We start from the raw sequence: 25,776 nt of genomic DNA on the forward strand, positions 1-25,776 counted from the left end.
ATTTACTGGCATAGGAAGATACTCAGACTATATTGTTAAATTAGAAAAAAAATCTGAAGTAAAAATAAACATACCCAATATTATCACATATTGATTAAGACATAGCGAAAGTAGTAGTAAGATAAGAAAATGAGAGAGAGAAAGAATGAGAGTGAGTCAGTGAGTCCAGAAGGCTAAACTCCAAAATATTCACAGTGGTTATTCTGTGCAGTGGTATTTTCTTTTCTGTACCCTAGTATATACAAAAATTAGTAGTCATACAAGTGACAAATATTAAAAGTCTGTTCAATCATCAGTCTTGGCCACTTCTGAGTATTGTGAAGACCCAAGGAGTCTGGCTCTGCACACCGTTAAGTGCCCCATACAAGCAAGGAATGGTTTGTCTCTTGGGGTGGGGAGGGGAGTGGTAAGAGGTGGGCAAGGATCTAGTTTACAGCTCAGTTAGAGACCTGGCAACTTGTGTGGGTCAGGTCCGAGTCAAAATGAACCAGTGTCTGAGGGCCTCTGGAGAGGGAAGGGTTAATGTGCAAATCCATAAAGCTGACCCTGGGGTGGCCCACTTAGGAGACCATCTGCCAGCAGGCCAGCAGCTGTCAATCCCAGGCCAGCTCTGCCTTCTCCCAGGCTCCTCCTCCCAGCCCACACAGCTCCCAGCGGCCCAGATGCTTCTGCCCGGGCCCTGCTCTCCAGCCAGCGGATCTGGCCTGGCAGAATCATCGCATCTCCCTTACCCCCAGCATTAGGACTGGCATTGCAGGCAACAGAGGTTACACACTTTCTCACTCATGGTCTCATTTGACCTCAGTGACCATAGATAATGAGGTGTTGGTTTTCCCATTGACTAGCTAAGGAATCTGAGTCTCAGAGGGGTTACGTGACTTGGCCAAGGTCACGAATGAATTCTCTTTGGGAGACAGCCCCGGCTTCTGGGGGAAGCAGCAAGCCCTCCCTGCTCTGATATTCTCCCACCGGCACTACTCTGCCAAGAGAAGTCGAGGGACCAGATGAGGGCCGTGTGCCAAAGCCCATCACCAAGAGCTCAGGGCGGGACACGGGGTGGGGATGGTGGGACAGAAGAGCACCAGATGGGGGTCCGGGACACTGGGTTTGAATCCCCACTCTACCTCTCCACTCTGCCTCATCTTCTCTTCCATCTAGAAGGTCTCAGGAACCTCCCAACTCTTCCACTGGGTGAAATCCAAGATTTCTGGCTACTTCCTAACCCTGGGGAGAGAATAAGATGAGCACCTTTCTTCACACACCACCACCACACCCTCTGGAGTCAGATATTGGGCCTCGCAGACCAGAAGAGGGGAGAGAAAAGAGTTAACTTGAGGGGCAGATGGAGGAGGGACAGAATCCTCCCTGGAACCTGCCCAAATGTCAGACTGAGCAGTTCAGGACTGGCGGCCAAAGGAGGCAGAGAGAGACCCAAAAGCTCCCAGAACAGATGGGCCAGCCAGGGCACGAGGGGGATGAAATGGCCGTCATAATCATAATATCGCAAATTCCTCTGGTGCATTCCCGTTTCCAAAGCTCATTCAAATCCATTATCTTATTGGAACCTCGCAACTCCTCTGGACAGTAGATGGCCAGGGCCTGTGAGATCCATCTGGCAAGATGAGGCAACTAAACTCAGAGAGGTTAAGAGATCTGCCCAAGGTCACACAGCTCATTTGCTGTCAGAACAAGGGAATCAGGTCTCTTGAATTCCAATTCATCCATCAATGGACTAGCAATCCGATCCTTCATTTCCCAACATGGGGGCTTGGAATGATGAGATATATGAGTAATACAATCTCAACAATAATAAAACCAACAAGTGTTGATCACTTATAAGGTGATAGGCACTGCATTAAGCACTTAATGTATATTACCTCATTTAATTCCCACTTTGACCCTCTATGGGCTAGATATTACTATTAGCTCCAATTTACAGATGAAGAACACTTAGGTGCACATGAGTGAAGTCACTTGCTCAAGATCACAGTTATAAAATAGTGGAGCTAAGATTCAAATATAGATCTCTCTGTTCCTTCACAACTGCATTAGCAGTTCTCAATCATCATTGCACATTAGAATCCCCTAAAGAGCCTTTAAAAAATCCTGATGCCCAGATATCACCTCGAATCAATTAAATCAGAATGTTTGGATGTGGGGCCCAGGCGTTGTATTTTTTAAAGAGCCCCAGGGGATTCCACTGGGCAGCCAGGTTTGGCAACCTCCATACTACAGTCTCCTTGGGGACTACTCCTCTCCTCTTCTCAGAAGGGAAGACACTTCTAAGTGTCTCTGTTTCTCCGTCTGTACGATGGAGCCCCTTCAGCTTTGAGAGACTAGGATCCAGCCTCTCTAGGCTCAGGCCAGGAAAGTGTTAACCCCCTCCTCACCCAGAGCTTTGTGCTGAGAGCTCCAGAAGGCAGCCAGGTCCCAGCTGTCCCTTCCCCTCTCCCCAAGAGGCAGCTAGGGTGTGGGGAGTCTGCACCCAGGACCAAGCCTGTTGTATAACTTTTATTCTGTTTCTCTCAAATTAGGCTTTTGTGCAACTGCAAACACTGGACTCTGCAACCCTCAGGGACGGTGATGCTGCTGAGCGGCGTTCTCCATCTTCTCTGAGTAAACCAGCTCAGTGCCCCCCGAAATACAGCGAAATCACAAAGGACGGGGGAACCTGGGGTGCTGCCAATGGAACAAAGGAAAATAGCTCCTCAAGAAGAGCCTGTGGCTTGGTGGGAACCAGGACGTTCTTATTTCCCAGGCTCTGGAAATTATCTCCACTTTTCCCCCAGCAGGAAGCAAAGAGCCTTCTCTGCGCTTGTTCTCCTTTCTACGGAGTCTGGGGGAGCAGGGTGGGAAGGAAAGGGAGTCTCTTCCCAGGTTCGAGTCCTGGCTGTTGGCTGACTGGCCGAGCAGGCTGCCACACTCTGGCCCATTTCCTGGCCTGTAAATAAGGCGGCTGGAGCCTCTCCTGACCCTGACCTACCTAGTTCTCTCATCAGCTCTGGCAGCCGCAGGATGGAGAATAGAAAAGCCTAATGAATGTAGAAATTCAAAGAAAAGCAGGCCTCCTGTGAGAGCTCTCTGCCTCTTTGCCCCTCCTCCATCGCGAACAGCTGCTCTTGAAACTGCAGTGCTTTGCCCAAGCCCCTGGAACTCACCGATGTCGTCCACAAATATCTGGGGCACAAAGGGGAGGGGGGGAGCTTCTAGGATTGTGAAGTCTAGGAATCTGAGGTCCTAAAGACAGTGTGTCCTAGGAGGCAGGAATCACCCCATCAGCTCAGCTGATGACAAATGGTGGATCCCCGGAGCATAAAAACCACAGAATCCTATGGTTTGGGAAACCTTAGAACCAGGGGCATAACCAGGTGTGTGGGACATGAAGCTTACACAGTTTGGAAGCCCCCTTTTAAGAAAAAGAATATGAAATCTCAAAAATAAAGTTAGGTCCTTAAGTGAATGTTTATTTGCAATGAGAGGACAACACGTGACAAAAATTTACAAGCCAGGAAAACCCACCAACAACCCCAGTCCAGACTGTAACACAATTTTTTATTAAATTAACATTCTGAAATATCTCTACCGTACTTTATTCCTTAGACTTTTGGACTACCTATTCTGATCGCCTCTTCATATGACAATTTTGTAATACTGTCATACATAGACTAGAAAGATAATTCAGCATTTTCTCTAGGATGGTTTGTTTAGGAGGACTTTGGGGTATGTGGTTGACAGATCCAAAGATCACACTGAGATATGGGAGGACAGGGCCCTTCCTGTGTCCCTCTGATTTTTCTACTGCCCATCAAAAGGACTTCCTTTCGGAGCTGTGCTGGGAGCGCTGTCTTAGCCACATCTAGATATCCAAGCACTGGAGATATCTCACTTTTAGTTGGTGACCTCCCCTCGTAACCTCTACCAGCTCGCCTGCTTAACAATCTCAAACCCTTGGGGGAAAGGAAGTAGGGGAAATAGGAACCGAAAATGTATATAAAATTGCCCTCATTTTTGATAGTGATCTACACAACTGCTGACTTCAATCTTTTGCAGCGTGTCCCTGAGAGCATTGGGAATGAAGGATGCCACAGAACCCTGGGGACGGGGGCTCAGGACAGCTGGAGACAAGGAGGGTATAGCACTGTGCAGTTTGAGGGTTTGATTGGATGACACAGTTCGTGGGAATAAGGGGAGGCAGGGGAGTGCGGCCTCCGTGAATGTGTTCAATCCACTTACCCCTGCTCCTTAACGAGGCTGTACCTCAAGCCAAGCAAAGCTTTCCCACATGTCTTTCCTCCCTGGGCCCCAGATAGAACTATACAGAGATAATGCTAGTGGTTATGAGCACAGGGCCTGGGATTCAAGTCCCCACTCCATTTCTTACTAGCTGTGTGACCTTGAATGAGTGCTGTCACTTCTCTGCGCTCCAGGCTTCTCAACCGTAAAAGGAGGATGAAAATGTACCCACCTTATAAGGTGTTTGTGAGGATTAAGCAACATAGTTCATATACAATGCCTAGCACAGTGCCTGGCACTGGGGTAAACACTAAGTAAATGCCGGGTGTTTCTATTACTACTCCTGTCCAGCTTGGCCTTTCTCACCACCAGAGCCCAGTGAGAGTCCCCTCCCTTGCACTTGATCCTGGAGAAGGGCTGAGATTGGCTCTCCTAGTATCATATGCTAGCCCTGCACCAATTACAATGTCTAGGGTAACAGAGAAATAAAATTGTGTCTATTGTAGCCCTGATAGGCATGCAAGTAAGGTTCTGTCACGATCAAGGAAAGGAAAAATGTTCTGGAACGGCCTAAATAAAAAATATGACAGGGGCGCCTGGATGGCACAGTCGGTTGAGCGTCCAACTCTTGGTTTCGGCTCAGGTCATGATCTCAGGGTCCTGGGATTGTGCCCCATGCCAGGCTCTGTGCTCAGTGTGGAGTCTGCTTAAGACTGTCTCTCCCTCTCCTTCTCCCTCTGCCCCTCCCCTCTGCATTCTCTCTCTCTCTCTAAATAAATCTTAAAAAAAAAATATGACAGTCCCTTATACCCGTCTTCTTACTTCGTTTGCCCTGTGAATGGGAAATATACCCTTCTAATCAATTGGGTTTCCATCCCATCTCACTGGCCACTGGCCCACATTTCTGACAACCGGTGTCCTTTCTCAGAATCTCTAGGAATCTGGGGAGAATGAATCCATCCTAACCCCCGGCTCTGCTCCCTGAGAGCAGAGACTATGTCTAGTTCACTGTACTTCCAAAGCATCCAGCACCAGGTCTGTCACATAAAACACACTCAATAAATAGGTTACTGAATGTTCAAGTGAATAGATGGGATACCAATTTGTAAAGGAAAAAGCAATCAGGGGAAATGACTTCCCAAAGATCAAAGAGGAACTTTCTGGCAGCTAAGTTCTTTTCCTGTTTTCTTCTTTGTAACCAACATTAATTAAGTGTTAATGGTGGGCCATGCCCTGGCTGATCGCTTTGTCTATCATGATGTTTAATCCTCCCCGAAACACTTGAACGTTGCACTTCACCTAGGCAGTGTGGTCTATTGGTTAAGACCTACATTCAAATCCTAGCACCAGAAATTTCTAGCTGTGTGATCGTGAACAATTACTTCCTTTCTTTGGGGCTCTCCTTGTCTATAAAATGGGAACAACAACATATACTTGACAGAGTTAATACATTAAACATGCTAATGCATATGAAGAGTTTGGCATCGTGCCTGGACCAAAGTAAATGCTCAGTGAACAGTAATTTATTTTTCCTTCCCTCTTCCTCTCATATGAAGAAAAAACTTATCAGACAGTCCTCAGATGCTCACACTAGTATGTGATTCCAGGAATGACAGGCAATTCCAATATAGGCAGAGAGGATCGCACCAAACTCCATTTCCTTTCTACCCAGATGCTACTAGATTATACTTCCCAGCTCTCTTGGCACCTCGATGGGATCTTGCGACTAGCTTCCAGCAATGGAATGTAAATGGAAGTGTTGGATCACTTCCCGGTCGAAGCAGTTAAGACCAAGTGGGACTTCTCTACCTCAGTTCATTCTCTTCATCTTTCAGCTGAATCATGCCTTATAACCTTGAAGCCATGTCATGGAGGTGGGTCCCTGTATAGCTACATGAAGCAAAACCCTTCTTCAACCCACAGAGGACTAAGACAGGAACAGGACATGACTGGATCATATTAAGCCACTGAGATCCCAGGGTTTATCTCTTATAGCTGTCATTCTTGCCTACCCTCACTACTCTTCTCTCATTTAATGGCCTTGAAACATCCAAGGTGACATCTATTCTGCTTATTCTTTGAGTCCAAATGGTATCAGCCAGTAGACATTCTCTCCTGGTCAGAGAATATGTTCCTTGGAAAAAGGAGTGCTAGGAACTGACTGCAGTGGTCTGAGGGATTCATAAGAAAGAAGGGGAGTGGGTGGAAGGAAGTCTCCATCTCTCCAGTGGCACTGCCTCCTAGGTTCCAATGGTCAAACAATCCCATGACTACAGACAGTGCTAAGCTTTCACTTAGGTTAAGCTCTGGCAAAATGCCTCCATCTCTAGCTGTTTCTTGAGAAAACTCAGAATAAGCATAATTATAGCTCAGGATAGGGCTGTGCACGGCCAGATGACTTGTAATCACAAAATCTGTGTTCCAATGGTAAATACATTTTCTGTGTTCTTTTTGCCTCTACTTTTTCAGAGATGCCTCTTGCACCTAACAAAAGTTTAACCCAATGCTGGCTAAAGCTCTGGTCTGGATTTGCCCAAGTAGAAACCAACACCACCAAGGTCTTGAATACAGGACCCGTCACTGGAAATGCAGAGTCCACTGGGATTAAATAGAGTGGAGATTTCATGGCTCCTGGGTCTGAGTCCCTTTCTTTCCGATGACCAGTTGTACAGGGGAAAGAAGAGGATGCTAAGAATAAACTTGGCATGACTTCTCAGTTACAGATGACCAGGCTAACTTCAGCCAGCCACCTGGTAACTGTTCATCCCCATCCTTAAAGAAAACCAGCAAGAGAAGTATTTACTCACTCCTATAAAATGGTAGACTCCAAGGTGGAACTGGGTTCTTCTTTGATGTGCCAGGTATGTTAGGCTCTTTCAGTTTATCATCGCCAATGCTCACAGTAACCTTGGAAGAAAGTCATTTCCCCCATTTTAGAGATGATAAAATTGAGGCTTGGGGAAGAGAAATACAGTACAGTACTTTGCTGTACTATTCAAAGTATCATATATGTCATATGTACTGTACAAAGCACAGTACAGAGCAGAGCAGAAGCACCTTTCCAACCCCAGGCACCATTTCTGATGTGTCAAAGGACGGGAAGCAAAAAGAATACCTCTTCCACCTACCTTATTGTGTGAGAGCACAGCTCAAAAGCACAAATATCCATAAAGTATTTGGAAAATGTAAAACACTATATGAATGCAAATTATTAATTAATAAGTGAGTGAGCTGGTCCAGAGGCAGGCTGTACAGCATGGAGGTTGAGGACACAGGCTCTGGAATCAGACGGGACTGGGTCTGATGGGACTGGAATCAGATGGGACTAGAATAGATGGGACTGGGTCTGATGGCACTGGAATCAGATGCGGCTGGGTCTGATGAACTTTTGACCCCGCTAAATCTCAAGTTTTCTCCTCTGCAAAACAGGGACATGAATATTCCCTGTCTCATAGGGCATCATGAAGCTTCAGTGAGTTAGCACATACGGAATAATGCTTAGCATAACATCTGACTTACACTGTTGTAGTTGTGCTGCTATTATTATAAATAACTCGATTAGTCTTAGTTTTCTCATCTGCGAAACAGAAAAAAAAAAATCATTCTACCCATCACACGACGCTTTCATAATTTGAAACATGCCAACTCTGCAGATCAGATAAATCACCCCCGAACTTAACAGGGGCTGGACACAGCTGGGAAGAGATGTGGCAGGAGAGGACTTGGCTCCATGAGGACACCCCTCCCCACTGCCTTCCCCCTCCTGCATGGCATTCAGGTGCTCCAGGCAAGAAGAAACTGGCATTGTCCTGACTCTGAGTAAGCCCCAGCAGCAGATCTGGCTCCTGCAGCCTTCCAGCCTCCTGCTGGTAGAACACAAAGCCAGAAATAGCTCCCTTGGTGCAGGACACCCGTTTCCTCCTCCTCGTCCTGCTTCAGCTCCCTGACGTGCCTGAGGAGATCACGAAATGTGTCCACTTAGCTTGGCATCTGAGAATCAGCAGTGGGCAGGCTGGCCCTTGAGCCTGTCTTCCCTTTCATTATATGCACAGCTGAATCTCTTTCCTCTCTGAACCGTCCCTCTGAGGGCGTCTAGCACAGGGACTGCTCACAGTTCCAAGTAAATACGCAAGGGGTGTCGGCTGTTTGCTGGGCCCTGTGCTAGGGGCTGAATGTATGGAGAAAAACAAGACAAAGCCCTCTGGCCAAATATATACATTTCCACACTAATTACCATGTTCTGGGATTGCCCATCTATTGAAAGTCTATTCATCGGCCTAATGGCTTACGTATTTACCAGTAGTTATCAGAGCTGGTTAGCCACTGACTGGCTTCTTTAGCCTTGGGAAACTAACTTCACCCTTCTGAGGTTCTGTTTTTCTCATTTGTAGAATGGGGGAGAGAGGGTGCCCTGCAATCCACAGTAATTGAAACAATGAATGTAGAAAGCATGGCACCAACAGCATAGTAAGTGGTCAATGGTTGGTACTTGATCTGCTCCTTCCAAGAGCTGTAGCATTCCCATCCTGGGAAGGGTAAATATATAGCATGCATACTGCCGCCTCCCTTTCCTGCACCAATGACAGACATCACTAATCGATCAGAACACTCTTTGCTACTGATCTCAGATACATCCCCAGAAGCCATCTCAACACAGGGTTTCAGGCAACTACTACCAATTAGTTGAAGTCTTTGACACTTTCTTTTTTTTTTTTTTTAAGATTTTATTTATTTGACCGAGAGAGACAGTGAGAGAGGGAACACAAGCAGGGGGAGGGGGAGAGGGAGAAGCAGGCTTCCCACTGAGCAGGGAGCCAGATGCGGGGCTCCCTGAACTTAACGACTGAGCCACCCAGGTGCCCCTCTTTGACACTTTCTATGGAACCTCCTTGCCTCCTGTCCCTACTCAGGTGCAAGGGTCTATAGTTTGGCTGACACTCTAAGGAACGTCTCTTTCTTCTCTGGAACTTTATTCCTGTATTCAATTGAGTATAACCTCCTTAGAGACTGAAGAGCATGAGCACAGGTCAGATGCATGCAGGGGATGCTCATTAAATGTAGGTGCACATTGTTGTGCCTGTGATCAGCCAGCTGGGTCCCATTCTGCTGACCTGCTGAATGATCTGGGGAAAGTCACTCCTCATCTCTGGACAATCTTTTTTTTTTTTTTTTGTTAAAGATTATATTTATTTGACAGAGAGAGACACAGCAAGAGAGGGAACACAAGCAGGGGGAGTGGGAGAGGGAGAAGGAGAAGCAGGCCTCCCGTGGAGCAGAGAGCCCGATGCGGGGCTCGATTCCAGGACCCTGGGATCATGACCTGAGCCGAAGGCAGATGCTTAACCATCTGAGCCACCCAGGCGCCCCCATCTCTGGACAATCTTAATTTTTTTTTTTTTTCTCACAGGTAGTGTATTAGTGGGACATGGTGTTTAAAATCTTGACTACTGGAGCCTTACAAGTTGGAGTTTGAATCCTGGATCTACTTTCTGGCTGTGTTACCTTGGAGAAGTCACATAATCCTCCTGAACTTCAGCTTCCTCACTTGTTGATTGGAGATCCTAATAGTACCATCTCAAAAGCTTACGGGGTTTAAGGAGAGGTGAAGTGGGATAATAGTTTGAGATACTGACCTAACCTATATGGTTTTTTTCCTCCCTGTATTTTCTCCTTTGTTTTTTTTTTTAACCATTTAAGCAGAGTGGGTTCTACCCTCCTTGCCTCAGGGGAGGCATGTGTCAGGGCTGAAAACAGGAAGAATATGAGTGTTTTCAGCTTTTGCTTTTTGGAAAAGTCAAAGCCTGCAGGCAAAGGGGTTTTATGGACTTAGGAGAGAGTCTTGAAGAAACACAAAGAAAGAAAGACTTCTCCAGAGTAGAAAGAGATTGCCTCCAGGCTAGGGAGAGGAGAGACAGAGTGGAGGCGGGGAGGGGACCCGCAAGACCAGAATGGTGCTGTGGGGCAGGAATGCTGGATGTCTCCACGGTAATATGCATGAACTGATGGTCAATGGTCCAAGTTCTGCCAAGCTGGGCAAACTGGGACAAGTAAAATAACCTCTCTGGACCTGTGTTCTCACTTACAACATAAGGCTGTTTTTAGTCACTCCCCAGGTTAGTGCAAAGAAGTATGAAATCCTGGTGCTTACCAAATATCTATTATCCCACCCTCTTCCTCAACACCAATGATTCAGCTTGTGGTCCTCTGCATTGCCATCTCTGAGTTTAGCTCTGGTCAAGAAAACATATGGTTAACTACCAATATCGCTTGTCTCCTTGTCTTGAAGGGTTATCCCTCTCTCTTCATGGATGGTTCGATAATCCTCTTGCTGGGAAGAGCACTTCTAGCATGAAAGGCACTTCCCGCTGGCTGATTCTCCTTCTGAGTTATTGCCCATTGTGGGAGGAGACCATCAATACCCCAGGGCAAGCCCTCACCAAGCCCTGAGCCCTGTGAGGTCAGCCTCGCTGCTGGGCAGTCCCTTCTCCCCTCTGCCTGAGCCCAGTCTTGGGGTAAGCCTCCACTAGAGTGATCATCTAGAAATTTAAAAGTAGGAGAATAGCTAGGCTCACCAGTGACATTTTTTTGCTCTGCATCATGCCTCTGGGGAAGAAAGTGTTGGGTAAGAGAAAAGTCTGGAGCAGCACATCTGGGCTGTGATCCTAACTCTGACCTTTACACGGTGATAACCTTGGCTGAGTTGCTTAAATCCTGAGCTTCTACCACCTACAAAATGGGAACAATGGTATCTCTTGCACAGGGTTGGGGTGAGGATATAGTGAATAATATCTACAAACTGCCTAGCATAGAGCTTGGTTTATGAATAGGAGAGATCTAAAATTGCATGGCATCACAACTAACTTGTATGACCTTGGGCAGGTCACTTTATCTGTTCAGACTTTTTTAAAGATTTTATGTATTTATTTGAGAGAAGTGAGAACACAAGCAGGGGGAGCGGCAGAGGGAGAGGGAGAAGTAGGCTCCCCACTAAGCAGGGAGCCCGACATGGGGCTCGATCCCAGAATTCTGGGATCGTGACCTGAGCCAAAGGCAGACATTTAACCAAATGAGCCACCCAGGTGCCCTATCTGTTCAGAATTTGATTCACTTTTTGATGATATTAACTCCTGCGCTGCCTGCTAAATGCTGGTTATTTATAGACATGTCTCCCCTACTAAAATGTAAACAGCTTGACAGTAAGAGAAAATTGCATTCATCATTATGCTTTGCCTATAGTAGAAGTCCTGTGTTGGATGAAGGTATGAATGAACAATCAGAAGGGAGATGTAAAATCCCTTTGCACAAATTAAAAAAGGGATCCTGGCAATCACGATTCTTTGTTTCTGACAGGAATGAATTTGGATCCATGCTGGGTGTGCAAGCTCTTGGGGTCAGAGATGTTGTCCCACAGTGGGAGGGAGTCAAGAGACCTGGAGTTTATTCTGGGTCTTTATAAGACCTTGAGCCTCAGTTTCCTCATCTGTGAGAGGGACACACAAGGGACACTTACTGTTGTGAGGACTGAATGAGAACAAAGATGAGGATGTAGCATGATTTCATGATGTGACTTTAGGCAAGTCATTTCACATCTCTGAGCCTCACTTGTCCTATTTGTAAAATGGGAATAAATTCGTTTTTCTGCCTTCCTCCCCAAGGAACTCTGAGCAGTGTGGTATCTTAGGACTAGGTGTCAAGTGGGCCACATTTCAGCTATCACTCTGGCATTAACTTTCTGATGCTCCATGGAGTGCCCTTTGCTCTTTCTGTGCCTCAGTCTCCCCATCAATAAAATGAAAAGGCTGAATGTGAGTTCCTCAAAGGTCTCCTCTGGCCCTCCCATCCTGGCTGCTGGCTAAATGCCACAGCAAGGTGATGCTGGTTTGTAAGGAGCTGGCCAATGGAAGGTGCTGTTACAACAATGGGTTCCTGTTGGAAACATTATCCACATGGTAAACAGTGGCCCTGAGTCCATCCTGCACCACTGCCCAGACACCTACCCCTATGGGAGTGGGCTGAGCCCCAGAATCACCTGCCACCTGGCTGTGGAAGGCAGGCCAGCCAAACAAAAGCCTCCTTATCAGCTGCAAGCTCTGAAACATGATCCCAGAAACAGCCGGTGCTGCTCACCTGCTCTGCTAGGCACAGGCTGGGTACAGACGGACATCTCATCAGGATCCCCAGACCAGGCTTCGGGCAGCATATGCCACAGGAGGTCTTTATGGAGGCAGGATGCCGTATCTCCCCACAGAGGGTAGGGTGGCAAGAGAGAGCAGTGTCTGGCCACCTGATCACAGCAGGGAAATTCAAACACAAACATGACATTGGGCAAACACCACTTCACTGAACCCAGAGCTCACTCAGGCTGACTCAGGCTATGAACGTCGGGCAACCCCTCCCCCTTTGTGGGTCTCAGTCTCCCCATCTGCAAAATGGGGATCTGAACTAGAGTAGTGAGTCCTAAAGATCTTTTGATCTCATATCTCTCTCAGTAAGAAATTTTGAGAATGAAACCCCCATATATATGTGTATTATTTACGAATTATACATGAACACTGCGGGTTTTTTTAAATGATTTTTTAAATTTTTTTAATTTTTTAAAGATTTTTATTTATTTGACAGAGAGAGAGAGATAGCGAGAGCAGGAACACAAGCAGGGGGAGTGGGAGAGGGAGAAGCAGGCTTCCTGCCGAGCAGGGAGCCCGATGCGGGACTCGATCCCAGGACCCTGGGATCATGACCTGAGCCGAAGGCAGACGCTTAACGACTGAGCCACCCAGGCGCCCGAACACTGTGGTTCTAATACATCATTACACATACTATAAGACATATCCTTCAGACCTCCCCATGTACAATGAGATTGGATGATCTCAAAAATCCCTTTAGCTCTAAAATTCTGATGCTGTACCTCTGTAAGTCCCCGAGTTTCCTCATCAGTACCACATGCATATTCCTGCATGCCCTCATTATTTATTCATTCAACAAATATGTAAAGATCCCCAACCATGGACCACTGTCCTAGGTGCTGAGATACAGCAAGGAATGAGACAGACATGGTCCCCCACCCCACCCCCACGCCCCCAGCAGTTCAAATGTTTCTCTTGCAAATCAAAGGAATTAACTTTGCTGTTTTTTAATATTGGCATTTCCATATACTTCAGACTATTAGGTGTGCCAGCGACTTGATGAGGGGAAAGTGTTATAATTCGTGCATTCAACCAACAACTGTTTGGCCCCCTGCAGTGTATCAGGTGAAAGAGATACACCAAGGAGCACACAGACATAGTCCCCGTGCCCATGATGCTTTCAGTCTCTTAGGAGAGGTATACTTTAACATGGGTCTCACAAATCAATATAAAATCATAAGCATGTTGAGAGCCGAGAGGTACCTGCCATGATAAGAAAGTCTGTAATTCAAGGTGTGACTTAGTCTAGAGCATTATGGAAGGGATCCCCAAGGAAATGACATTTGAGCTAAGGTCTGAAAGTGCAGTAGGTATAAATTAGGCACCAGGGGAGAGGGAGAGCTTTCCTGGCATCATGTGCAAAGGCCCGGTGGCAGAAAGGGCACGGAAAATTTGAGTTACTGAAAGGAGAGGGGTGTGGCCGAACAGAGGGAGTAAGGGGCAGCATTTCAGAAACAATCTTGGGTAGGTTGGCAGACAGACGCTGGGCTGGAGAGTCTTTAGGCCTTCACAGGGTGTCAGCTCTGTATTGTGTAAACCAAAGGACAGCGATGGAGGGCTTTAGATGGGTGGAGGGGGTGTGTATGGGCTGACTTGCCTTTCGAAAAGGTTCTTCTAGCTCGATGTGGAGAACGGGTATGGAGGGTATGGACAGAGAAAGGCAGTGTTACAGAGAGTGGAGTGAGTTGGGATTATAACGAATAGCTATTGCCTAAGCTGACTGGACATAAAACAAGATGAGCAAAATGAGACAAAGACACCCACAATCTTAAAAGCCAAACCACAGCGACAGGAGGTACAGGAGGTAGAGAAGAACTATAGTTGCCGTCAGGCAGACCCGAGTTCAGATCCCAGTTTCACCTCTTACGAACAGTGTGGCCTTGCACAAGCCATGCCTCACCACCTCCCTGGTCTCAGGTGTTCTTCCTCTGCAAAGCGTACTAGACTCGACACACATCAGTCAAGAGCTCTGGCTTCTTGGGCGCCTGGGTGGCTCAGTTGGTTAAGCGACTGCCTTCGGCTCAGGTCATGATCCTGGAGTCCCGGGATCGAGTCCCGCATCGGGCTCCCTGCTCGGCAGGGAGTCTGCTTCTCCCTCTGACCCTCCCCCCCTCTCATGTGCTCTCTCTCTCTCTCTCAAATAAATAAATAAAATCTTTAAAAAAAAAAAAAAGATCACATCCTTTAAAAAAAAAAAAAAAAAAAGAGCTCTGGCTTCTTATCCCAATTCTGCCTCTTACCAGCCAGGTGTCCTTGAGCAGGTCACTTCCAACCTCTGAGCCTCGCTTTCTCGTCTATAAAACAGCCTTTCAAACACCTCTCTCCCAGAGTTCTTGTGAAAATGGAATGAGGCAATGGATAAAACATGCTTGCTCACTGGCACAGGGCTGGGCACATAATGACAGAAGGAGCTCGGCACCCACTTTGCACCATGAGTGAGCGTGCACACCATGAAGACACACATTTCAGGCCCAGATGGCACCTCTCCCCCCAAAGGAGTGGGGACTGTCTTATAAAATTCCAGCTCACTTGCCTAAGCTTAACTTTTAATGAAGCCGGAGAACAGTGATCCACTGGTGTTTCTGCTCAGTGAAGCTGTCAGCGGGATGTAAGCCCAGGGAATCCGGCAACGGGGGGCTTCTCCTGATGAGAAACATTTGCGTCCAGAGGATCTTAATATTTGTTTTGAACAGACACATGGAGACGTGAATTACTTAATGACTGTTTTAGGGTTCGGCATTGTTCTGTATTTGGTTTGGCTTTGTCTCTATGACATCTTAATTCGTGTTTTATTTCACGGAGCTCCGCACACAGGCTGTGGCATATGGGAGCTCCCTCAGCAAAATCTCCAATGAAGATGGGGGAGGGAGGGAGGGAGGGGGAGAGAGAGAGAGAGATGGAGAGTAAGCAAACTGTAGCTTCAAAGGTGCACCGTGAAGGGGGGCGGCTGGGTGAGAGGGATAGTCTAGATCTGCATGCATGGATATGAGAGATAGACCAAACCCTCACCATCATGGGAACAAGATTTGCCACTGCTATTTGGAAGTCTAAACAGTGTGTTTTTCAATTTCCTAATCTGATTGATCACAATCAGAGAGATTATAAATTTCATGCTTGTCCATAACACATGCAGGGGCCCAGCTAAGCTTCTAACACTGCTATTCAAAGTCATCCTGGCTGCATTTGAGTCAAGGAGAGGAGCCAATAGAAGCAGATCAGACCTAGGATCCTGACTGAGAGGGCAGGAGCCCCTCCTGTGACCCCTTCCATGCTCCCAGCCTAGGAACCAAGGACTTGGGAAGTCCTTAACTGGCTTACTATGTTAATTGCTTGAAATGTTTCCTGCCTCCATCTAGGGAGTCATCCCCTGTTAGTCTTCCCCTCACTCACTCTGCTCCAGCCACATTGACTTCCTTGCTATCTTTAAATGCAACAAGCATGCTTACACCTCAGGGCCCTTGCACTTGCTGTTCCCTGTCTCAAAAACCCTTTCCCCTCGGTTATCCTCATGGCTTGCTCCCTCCATTCATCCAGGTCCCTGACCACTCCATCCAACAAAGCAGCCCCATCCTCACCCTCTATCTCTTTCCCCTGCTTTATTCGTCTTTATAACACTTATTGTAACCTGACCTTCTATGATTTCTTCATTTATTATCTTGTTTCTTCATTTATCACCTTTCTCCCTCATGAGAGCAGGGGCTTGGTGTTGTTCACTGCTATATCGAGTAGGAGCTCAATAAAATTGTTCAATGAATGAAAGCATGACTTTATTTTTTAGCCACATGCGGCTTCTTCCCTTTTGTGATTCATTCCCTGTGGCTTATTTTCTCTTTGACACGTGTGGGCTCGCTCCAATCCCACCACCATTGGTGGCTGCTCAAGGAATGCAGACTGGATTTTGTTTTAGCCAGAGCTAGACCACGAAGGACAAGAAACCTAATGGTCCACACCAGAGTCTGCATCCTTGAGCCAATGACAGAGGAGTTGGAAATTTTATACAATCAGGGCAGTTCCTTTCCACAATCCCCCTTCATTAGCACTTACTCTGAGCCCCCCAGCAGATGATGTCCCCTCCAGAAAGTTTAAATTGTTTTTTCTTCTGGGGAGAAAAAAAAAAAAAAAAGGTCTCTTTTGAGACTCTACTAGCAACAAAGGCCTTATTCATTCTGATCATTCCTTGCATTTGTAGGTAAAATTGATGAAATAAAAGAATCATTCCCATTTCACAGATCAGCCCACTAAGGATAACTGTGTGACTATAAGCAAGGGACTCCATGCCTCATGGAGGGTGCCTCCCTCCTCTGGTTTTCCACATCCCTTTTTCTTTATCCCTACCCATATTACAGTACCTAGGACCGTCTGCCTCATGCCATTCCTACTGGTGCCTTGTGTCCACCTTTGCCGCTAAACTTCGAGGCCCTCCCAGGGAAAGATTGCATTTCATTCATCTTTTCCTCTTTGATGGGCCTGGCATGTAGTAATAATAAAAACTATAATTTATTATTAATAGTAAGAGCTAACATTGATGGAGCCCTTCCTCTGTGCCAAACAGCACTTTCCATAAATTAGCCCATTCAGTGTTCTCAACAGCTCTTGGAGGGGGCTGCTATTATTAGCCCCATTTTATGGATGAGGAAACCAAGATTGAGAAGGTCAAGTTCCTGCCAAAAGTCACTAGCATCTGCAAATAAATAGTAAAAGGAAACAAGTGTTTTTGATTAGCTTGCCATCAGGGTCTGTCAGATTTTTTTGAACAGCTCTACACATCTCCAGTGGCTCCTTAGGGAATGCCAAAACCACATTCAAAAACGAATACAGAGCACTGAGGTGGTCAGGTGGCGAGGCCAAGGAATCCCCACCGTCACCACCAGGCAACTCACCCAGCCCAGGTGCAGAGGGGTGTGGCTCTCTCCCAACATCTCATTGGGGTAACTCACGTCAGGGCAACAAGAGCATTGTTGATGGAGCTCCTGGTCTGTGCCAGGCACTGTGCCATGTCCTTTACATGAATCACCTCGTCTACTCCTCACCACAACCCTGTGAGCTCAGTCTCACGCAGGTGGGCAAACTGAGGCACAGGGAAGGTGAAGTGATTAGCAGAGTCCAAAGGTAGGAAAGTAGCACAGCAAGGTTTCAGCCTGAGCAGATCTGACTTCAGAGCCCAAGTTCTTCACCATTCCCCTTTCTCCCCAGAAGTGTTCTCTCACACCTCAAAGAAAGTCTTGGTAACGAGCAATTTAAAAACTCTGGTTTTATTAAGCCCCTGCAAGTCCTTCCACCCCACAGGAAGGTAAATCCAGTCACTCTGGAAGAAAGGATATTTTTAAAAATTTATCGTGCCCCGGCGGCATGCCTGAGGTGCTCGCAAGAGCAGGAAGCGCACAATGGAGGCTTCTTTCCTCATCACAGGAGTTAGGCTTTTAGGGGTGTCCCCCCATTTTTTTCTGGTGGCCTAGAGTGGGGGTGGAGTTCATCAAGGCTCACACAGCCCTGAAAAGCACTTCCTGGTGGCATTTCGTCCAACCTCCTGTACCCACACCAGCCGACATGTCTACTCCCCCAGCCAAACGGACGTCTATATCTGACACCAGTGCGAGTCAAATCTGCAGAGTGTGTGTCTCTTAGGCGGCGTTGATCAAGAATCCCAAGCCTGTCAGGAGTGGGGGTGGGCTGGGAGAGAGCAAATCTGACACAGGATTTGGACCGCGTGTACTCCTTCAATTAATGCATCCAACTTTCATTCAGTATCTACTGCAGCCCGAATCTCTAAGAGAGCACGGTTGCCAAGTGAAAACAGCTGTGTCAGAAATAATGCACACACCCCGCCCCCCCCAATGACCCCTGTATACCATTCAGCAAATTTCACCTTTCAGAAGGAGAAAGGTTTGACCCAAACAATAACACTCCTTTTCCAGAGAAAAACAATCATTCATCGCCAGGGCAAGCATTCTCCATGACCCTCAGTACCTTGGTTTTTAACCACAGGCTGTCAGGAAATCACCTCCCAGCTGCCCCTCACTCTGCTCCCGAGGACAGAGTCAGCACAAATGTGCTAACTGATCTCTTGGCACAAAGGGGAGTCTGGAATTAAATGGTTCAAAGGCATTTTTCCTGCCTTACAATTTGGCCATCTTTCCCCTTTATGCAGTAAAATCTCCAATAGTTTGGAATTTATGATCCTTTGGACAGACCTGGGCTGAAGTCTGCTTCTGGACTATTCTGCATAGAGAGGATTTTCGAAGAAAATTAATAGCTTGCCAAAAGAATTGTAAAGGGAATTGCTTATTCCATTTAAGAGGGCTGCCTTTCTAGCCCTTTACAAACACTCCTGCATCCACAAACAATTGATATGCTAATTTCAAATGGTTTTTACATGTTCATTAGGTCCTCAGCTACTATTCCGGTGATATGATTATTACAGTTGGGTCTAGCCTCAGACACTTAAGTTTTCCACTTTGAGCATAAACTTTTTGGGTACAAACTTTCCTGGGCCAAACAATTAAAAAAGAGAAATAATTAATGCCAGGAAAAATGACTGTACTTCTTCAGTGGGGACAAAAAAGGGGTCTCTTACTCTCCACCTAGCTTATTGATTCATGCTTTCAAGCTCGTATAGGGTGAGGCTTCGCTTTGGCCACCCTGCATCCCGGGTGGCCTGGGGTAGTCCCCGTTACATCTTCCATTCTGGAATAACTACTCATAGCAAACCTTTCACTCTTGATATGAATAATAAATTATACAGTCACTCTAGGTTTGACGGAACTAGGGATTCAAACTAATTTTTCAGGAGTTTGAGTCTTCTTTGGACCCCCATCTCTCTACAGATCTGCTGACTGAGTGCTGGTCTTGACTCATGGAACTAAATGACATTTCTGATGAGACCAAGTCCCTGGTCATCTCTACACAAGTGAAAAGAATACTCTGTGAGGATGTTATAGCAATCTATTCTGAATCTAGATAATTCTTCACCAGCCCTCCACCCCTAACTAAAAAAGTCCTATCAGAAAGCAGCTAACCTTCCCTCAGGGAAGACAATGATGGGACCACTCCCACCCCACCTCCTGTGTGTTAATTCCATCTCAATGCATGGCCTGTCAGCAGCTGAGATCCCACAATGTTCACTGCTAGCATCTTTTGGGGGAGAAATGGGTAGGCATGAGGAATACACTACTGGAAGGAAATGTTGATTTCTTTTGGCCATTATAAACTGAGCGGTTTGCTTTAGAAGTGATGTCTATTAAGCAATCACTCTGGACCACACACTGTGCAAAGTGTTTTACCTGACTCAGTCCTCATAATTCAGTGTCTGAGATGGCTACTATTATTTCTATTTCAGGCTGACAAAACAGGCTCAGCAAGGTAAAGCTTCTTGTCTAGGACACTCAGCTAAATGGTAGAGCTAGAACAAGAATCCAGGTTTGTCTGAAACTCAAGTCTGAGCTCTTAACCACTATGATATACTGCCTCCCACTCTGCTATACCGTTCTGACATTTGAGTCAGACATCTGCTTGCAATTTGATACACATAAAGCTATTGCCTCATCAAGTATGCCTCATGGAGGGGGAGAGGAAGGCAGGGCGGGGGGAACGAGGGGAGGTTTTGCTTGGAGTGTGATTGTATGATATATGCACAGTGCTATGAAATCAACCAATTGAATGTAAGCTTCTATCCTGGTACTAAATTATCTTCGGAGATAGACTTAAAATATTCTGGGGAAGTTCATTCAGAGGAGGGGTAGCCCTCATCTATAAACACGTATTAAGTGTGTAACCAACAGAACTGGCTGGTGTTTCATCCAATCCCTCCCCCATCTCTCTACAGATCTGCTGACTGAGTGCTGGTCTTGACTCATGGAACTAAATGACATTTCTGATGAGACCAAGTCCCTAGACTGCCTCTAGAGGAAGCCACTGGGGCTCAGCTGATGCAATGCCAGTGTCTCTGTCCCTTTCCTTCCTGAGAACCCAGCTTTGGAAACATGGTACTTTCACTGTTAAGTAAGCATACAACATTAGAAAGGCTGCAGAAACTGACCTCACTGGATGTGGCTGGCTTGGACGGGGATGGGGATGATTCAGGTTTTATAGACAGTCTGTTTAAAGACGACTCAAACCCAGCCTTCCCTGAAGACTTGAATACAAATGCTCCCCACTCACTTCCCACCCCAAACCAGGAGTAACAGCTATAAAACTGGAATCTATTCTATAGAGGGGCCACACCTGTTACAGAACTATTGAACGAGATCCTTCCACGTGACATAAATTAGGGGCTTATGACTCAGACTTTCACCCCAGCAGTGGTTTCCAGGGGTAAGGAGACCCAGGATGTTAAAAGACACCTAGAGGGAAATGACACCTGGGGGAGGAGGGCTGGCTATTGTTAGGAGTCCCAGATGCATTATGTTGGGATTTAAACAATACTACAAAAAGCATGAGGGTTAGGAGACTTCGGGCAATTCATATGATTGAGAATATGACCAATAAAGGGACATGCCAGTAACAGACAGATAGGCAAAGGGTGAAGGTACCAAGTCAGGTGGACTTAGGGCATTTTCTGTATTCAAATACCACCATGAATCTGCTCTCCTCTTCCTGCATCCCTGAAATATTTGGCAGACTCTGGACCAAATGCCACACATGTAGTCTTCAATGAAATTGTCTTTAGTTTCTTCTACAAGGGCATATTCTTTGGCCCACACAGCACCTGATTTGCCAACAGTAGGTGTACTCCAAAGGCGGAATGGATGGCTGAAACCCAGGAAGATAAAACTGCTGACGTCGAAATTCTCTACAAAGAACCTTTTTCCAAGCAGAGAAACATCAGTCTTGGACGGCATTTGGTGTTCTTATTCCCCTTCTCCAGCCTGTGTCACAAGGTGTCCCCCTCCCTCCCAGCCACAAATACTGGTTGCTGTTTGCAGCCTACCACATCCTGCTTCGAGTGTACACCCATTCCCGACATGGGGTACCCATTTCTCTAAAGACATGTGTGAGCTAGGCTCCTATCAGACTCTGAAAAGTTCTCCAGCCTGAGTTTGATTCTGTAGGTAGGACTCCCCGTCACCCACCCCACACCCACTGGAAAGTTCAGATCCCGTGGTTCCAGAACAGGCATTCTGTCTGAAGCACTTTCACAGACATGTTTTCAATCTACTCTCTAATGGAGCCTGCCAGGATTAATAAATCCTCCAAGTGGTCTCCCCTGGTTCACTTCGTTCTTTTTCTCCCACCGAACCACTCATCCAACACCAGCAAAAGATGAGTTTTCATACTGCCTTGATTTTCCCTGACAGAGGGCACAGCCTTCTTCCTTTCATTCTCAAACTCCTCTAAATTGAATGCTTTATGAAAAGAATTGGGTTTTTCTCTGTCTTGGAATGTTCTCCCCAGCCTCCTCTCCATTTCACCCCACCTCCTCTTCTCCTTCTTTCTGCCTTTCTTTCTTTTCTTCCCTTATTCTCCCCCATCCCACTGTTTTCACCATCTACGGGTCTGTTCTCATCCTTGAGTTCAAAGCAATCAGATCCTTTTTGAAAAACCAAATAAAACTCTTCCAAGATCATCTTCACGATCTTGGAAGGCTCCTCCCTGACTCTTGAGCTCAGAGTACTGGTTTTGGATGCTGGAGAAGAGAGAATTCAGCAGCAGTGGCAGCCAGAAAGGCGTGGAGGAGGGTGCTGTTTAGGGTGTATTTGAGGGAACAGCATATGGGCTTTTGTCAAAATGTTCAAAGCTTGCTAGTTTCTGAGCTGAGTATAGAAATGTGCCGTTACCTCTGAACACCACTTGAGCTGGTTCAACCCTCATCTTCTCTTCTTGTACAACATCCCCAACCACCCCAAATCCACCATTCCTTTGCCCCCCTGTCCTCTGAGCTCTGATACCAAGAAAAGTTTCTTAGTCAAGTCCTATCTCACCTACACCGCCCACCCCAAGAAAGCAAAACCTCTCAAACAGCAGCTGCCAGGTCAGCAGACCACTGAGTGTTGCTCCCCCTAAAGACTCCCTGTCCCTTCTCACCAGCTTCCACCTCACACAGGCAATTAGTTCCCATGTTCCAGCGGGAGACACCGAGTAGTGATGGGAAAAGACAGGCGCCCTGGCCCAGCTGCTTGCATCCACCCCTCAGGGCTCGGGGGCACACAGGCCAGGAAAGAAGGGCCATCAGGGTCTACCCTGCTAAGAAGGAGGTCATTACCTTGGCAGCGGCTTGCGGGCCGTGATACTGGCGACAATGATGCTCTCGGGACGCGGGGTGGCCACAGCTTTAAAGGTTCCTCGCCAGAACTTCTCGAAAAGCTGCTTCTCCCCTTGCTGAACGCTCGCCATAGCCAACCCAAAGGGGCCCGGGGCGCCCGGGCGCTGTCCAAAGTGCTGAAACGTGGATTCCAAATGGGGGCACACCCGGCTCCGGGCTCAGTCCTTGTGAAACCCAGAGGGGTGGGGTGGGAGAGATCGGGGGTTCAGGGCGGGGGATGGGGTGCCTCAGCCCAGGCAGGCAGGGGAGAAAGAAGGCTGATCCGCCGTCTTTCTTCGCCTTCTGTGTTGTCTCTGGGCTGAGCTCTGAGCTTGCTAAGCCTCCGCGCCCCAGGAAGGGAAGGGAGGGCTGGCTTTCTCGGCAGCGCCAGGAGAGGAGAGGCGACGGGGTCGTCTGTGTGTGCGTGCGCGTGTGAGCTCAGGCGCGCCCGGGTTTTGTCTCTCGCACAATGTGACGTTGGAAGAGGAGGCTGGTCGCGCGAGCTGCACTTTCCTCCCCCCGACTCCTCCGTCTCTCCTCCTCCCCACCAACTCCCTCCTCCTCCTCCGGCACAGCCTCCTGCCGCCATCTGCATAACAAAAGCCCGCAGGTCTTGGGAGGAGAAAGGGCGGGGCATGTGCCTGTCACCAGGGCCCCGTGGCGACAGAGTTGCAGCGCTGACCCCTCAGAGAAGCAATCCCGGCACCCCGAACTGAACCACGCAGGACATCCTGCTTCCCAGCCTGTTCTCCTCCCCAGCCATAGCAGGCCTTCCCCCCTTCCCCCATCTCTTCTTGCGTGCCCTCTGGGCCCAGCCACCTCCCTTCTCAATCCCCTTCGCAAGTCTTGTGGCGGATCTTCTAGTGAGGGGGGAAGTAAAAAAAAAAAAAAACAAACTTAACCTACCCGCCCAAGCCAACTTGACCCTCTCACTTCTGGGAGGGACTGCCTGGGCCAGCAAAGGGGGTCCCTTGCATTCGTCCTTGCGCCTGGGCGGCACAAGATCCCCACCACCCAGAAAGTGCCATTTGATGGACAATTTTTCGCCAATTCGGCTTTTCGCCATCTGCCAAGCCGGGTCCCCGCCCGCAGAGGGGCGCAGCGTTACATCTGTGCTTGCGGCACCGTAAGGAAGATTTCTTTTGTGCCTCACAGCCAGCCAGCCCAATGTCCCCGCTGCCAAACCCGCCCAAAGGAAAGAGTGCCCCCCACCCCACCCCAGCCCATCCACTCCTGGGGAATTTAGCCACAACCACAGAAAAGCGGTTAAGAAATTAACATAGCTTGTGTCTCAGGAAAGGAATCCCTTTTGGAAAAGTAAAGCGCTTAGGGAGAGGGATTTGAGGGGTGAAATCAGGATTACAGGGGGATAGTTACTTTTAGGTCTCTCTCCCCATCTTCTACCCCCTCCCACTTCAACCCTAATCCCAGAAAGTGAGAGCTCAGAATCACAAATAAATACGTAGAGGTACAGGGTCTGGGCAGAATTTCTCTAGTTTCACCCCCAGGGTTTTCATTAAGAAAAAGAGACAGTAGCAGGACCCCTCTGTGCATCTCTCCCTTGGAGCCCTTTAATCTCCGAAGAGTTATTACTCCCACTCCCCAGGTTGCAAATTCCTGGAAGGAGGCCTTGCCAACTCTTAAAAGGCCTCCAAGCACCTAGCACCAGGTCTGGGCCACAGCCAGAATAAACCCATGCTTCTTGCTGATGCTGATAGGGACAGAGACCAAGAGACCTGGGTACCAACGTGAACTTCAGAAGTTCTTTGAAAGGGACAGGAGGGGCATGGGGGAGAAAGGGGAGAAGTAAGGCAAAGAGAATAAGATCCGGGAGGAGAAGGAAGAAAGAGCCCTGGAGAAACAGGGTATGAATGTATGGATCCAGAAATGTGTAGCTTTGGATATGTATGTATTTGGATATTTGTGTGCCTGCTTATCAGAGTGACTAAGAGCACTGCTCGCTCTGCAGTGACCCCTTCTGGTCGACAACGAGAGATGCACTTGCCGGCTTCTTGAAGTGGGCTGCAGCAGCCCAAAGGTGGGGTTGGGCTGGGAGCTTGGAGGAGGAGGAAAGTAGAGAGTAGGTTCTACTTGTCTCCTGCCTACACCCCAGCCCAAATTCCCCACTCTGCTATCATTCTTGGGCCCACTGCCCACCCTGACGGTGACTGTCATCTTAAATGCCATTGAGAGCTGGCCCCTTAAGTAGCCTGGGATATTTAAAACCATCTTTAGTCATGACATTTGGGGTCTGAACTGAGTCACTTGCAGGGGAGATGTAGCTGGGATCCTACCCCCACAAGATCAATCAACATCTCTCAGCCTGTTCCAGTTCTAAGTTCCCAGAATGTTGATAAAATTCCATTTGCATAACATTGCCTCTTTTGACCCCGGAACTGTAGCAAGAGGTAGGAGGGGTACCTGCTCTTACTCCTTTTTAAAGGTGAGGAAGGTGAAGTGTGGGATGGTCGGGTGGAAATGTGTAAAAACTACCAGATACCAATGAACCATGTATAGAGTCGTGGTGGTGAGGCTCCTAAATGGTGAATCTTGGGTGATAAATTCCAGGCATCAAAGCCAGGCTACTTGGGTTCAATCCTGGCTCTGCCCCTTCCTAACTACATGATCATGGAGGATTGACTTCATATGTCTGTGCTTAAGTTTCCATATCAGTAATATGAAGATTCTATAGAGAGTAAATATCATGTGTTTAAATGTAAGGATTAGAGGACTGAATGCATGTCCGGGGCACAGAATGGTATTTGGAACACAGTTTACTAAAACAGAAGTTTTTATTGGCATTTTTAAGAGCACAGCCTCTAGAGTCAGACAGACTACGGTATGAAGCCCAGCTCTGCCACTTTTGAGCTGGATGGCCTTGGGCTAGTTACAAATCTCTGCCTCAGCTTCCCCATCTGTGAAATGGAGATATTAATGCACATTTCCTATGGTGGTGGTGAGGATTAGATGAAATATTCCCTGTAAAGGATTTAGCATGGTGTCCGGTTCATAGCAAATGCCCATTAAATGGTAGGTATTATTGCTGCTGCTGTTGAAATTGACAGCTGTTGGCATCGTAAGTCCTTATTTGGTTCAATAATCATTCATCAATGCCTCAACTTG

General features: G+C 47.4%; 1 protein-coding gene across 2 annotated transcripts in view; it reads right to left on the reverse strand.

Moving 5' to 3' along the window:
- SRRM4 (serine/arginine repetitive matrix 4) overlaps positions 1–25,776 on the reverse strand; it is a 399,023-nt gene that overhangs the window by 126,289 nt on the left and 246,958 nt on the right. The window contains exon 1 of one of the 2 annotated variants that reach the window (XM_081802088.1): positions 22,615–23,433. The exons of the other annotated variant lie outside the window; for it this stretch is intronic. Coding sequence (XP_081658214.1) covers positions 22,615–22,745 — 131 coding nt within the window. The 5' untranslated portion in view covers positions 22,746–23,433. Of the gene's footprint in view, positions 1–22,614; positions 23,434–25,776 lie in introns of those variants that run through there. 2 annotated transcript variants of the gene reach the window in all.

The sequence above is a fragment of the Leptonychotes weddellii genome, chromosome 13, assembly GCF_054177405.1.
Source record: "Leptonychotes weddellii isolate Sample4059 chromosome 13, ASM5417740v2, whole genome shotgun sequence".
NCBI classification, from domain to species: Eukaryota; Metazoa; Chordata; class Mammalia; order Carnivora; family Phocidae; genus Leptonychotes; species Leptonychotes weddellii.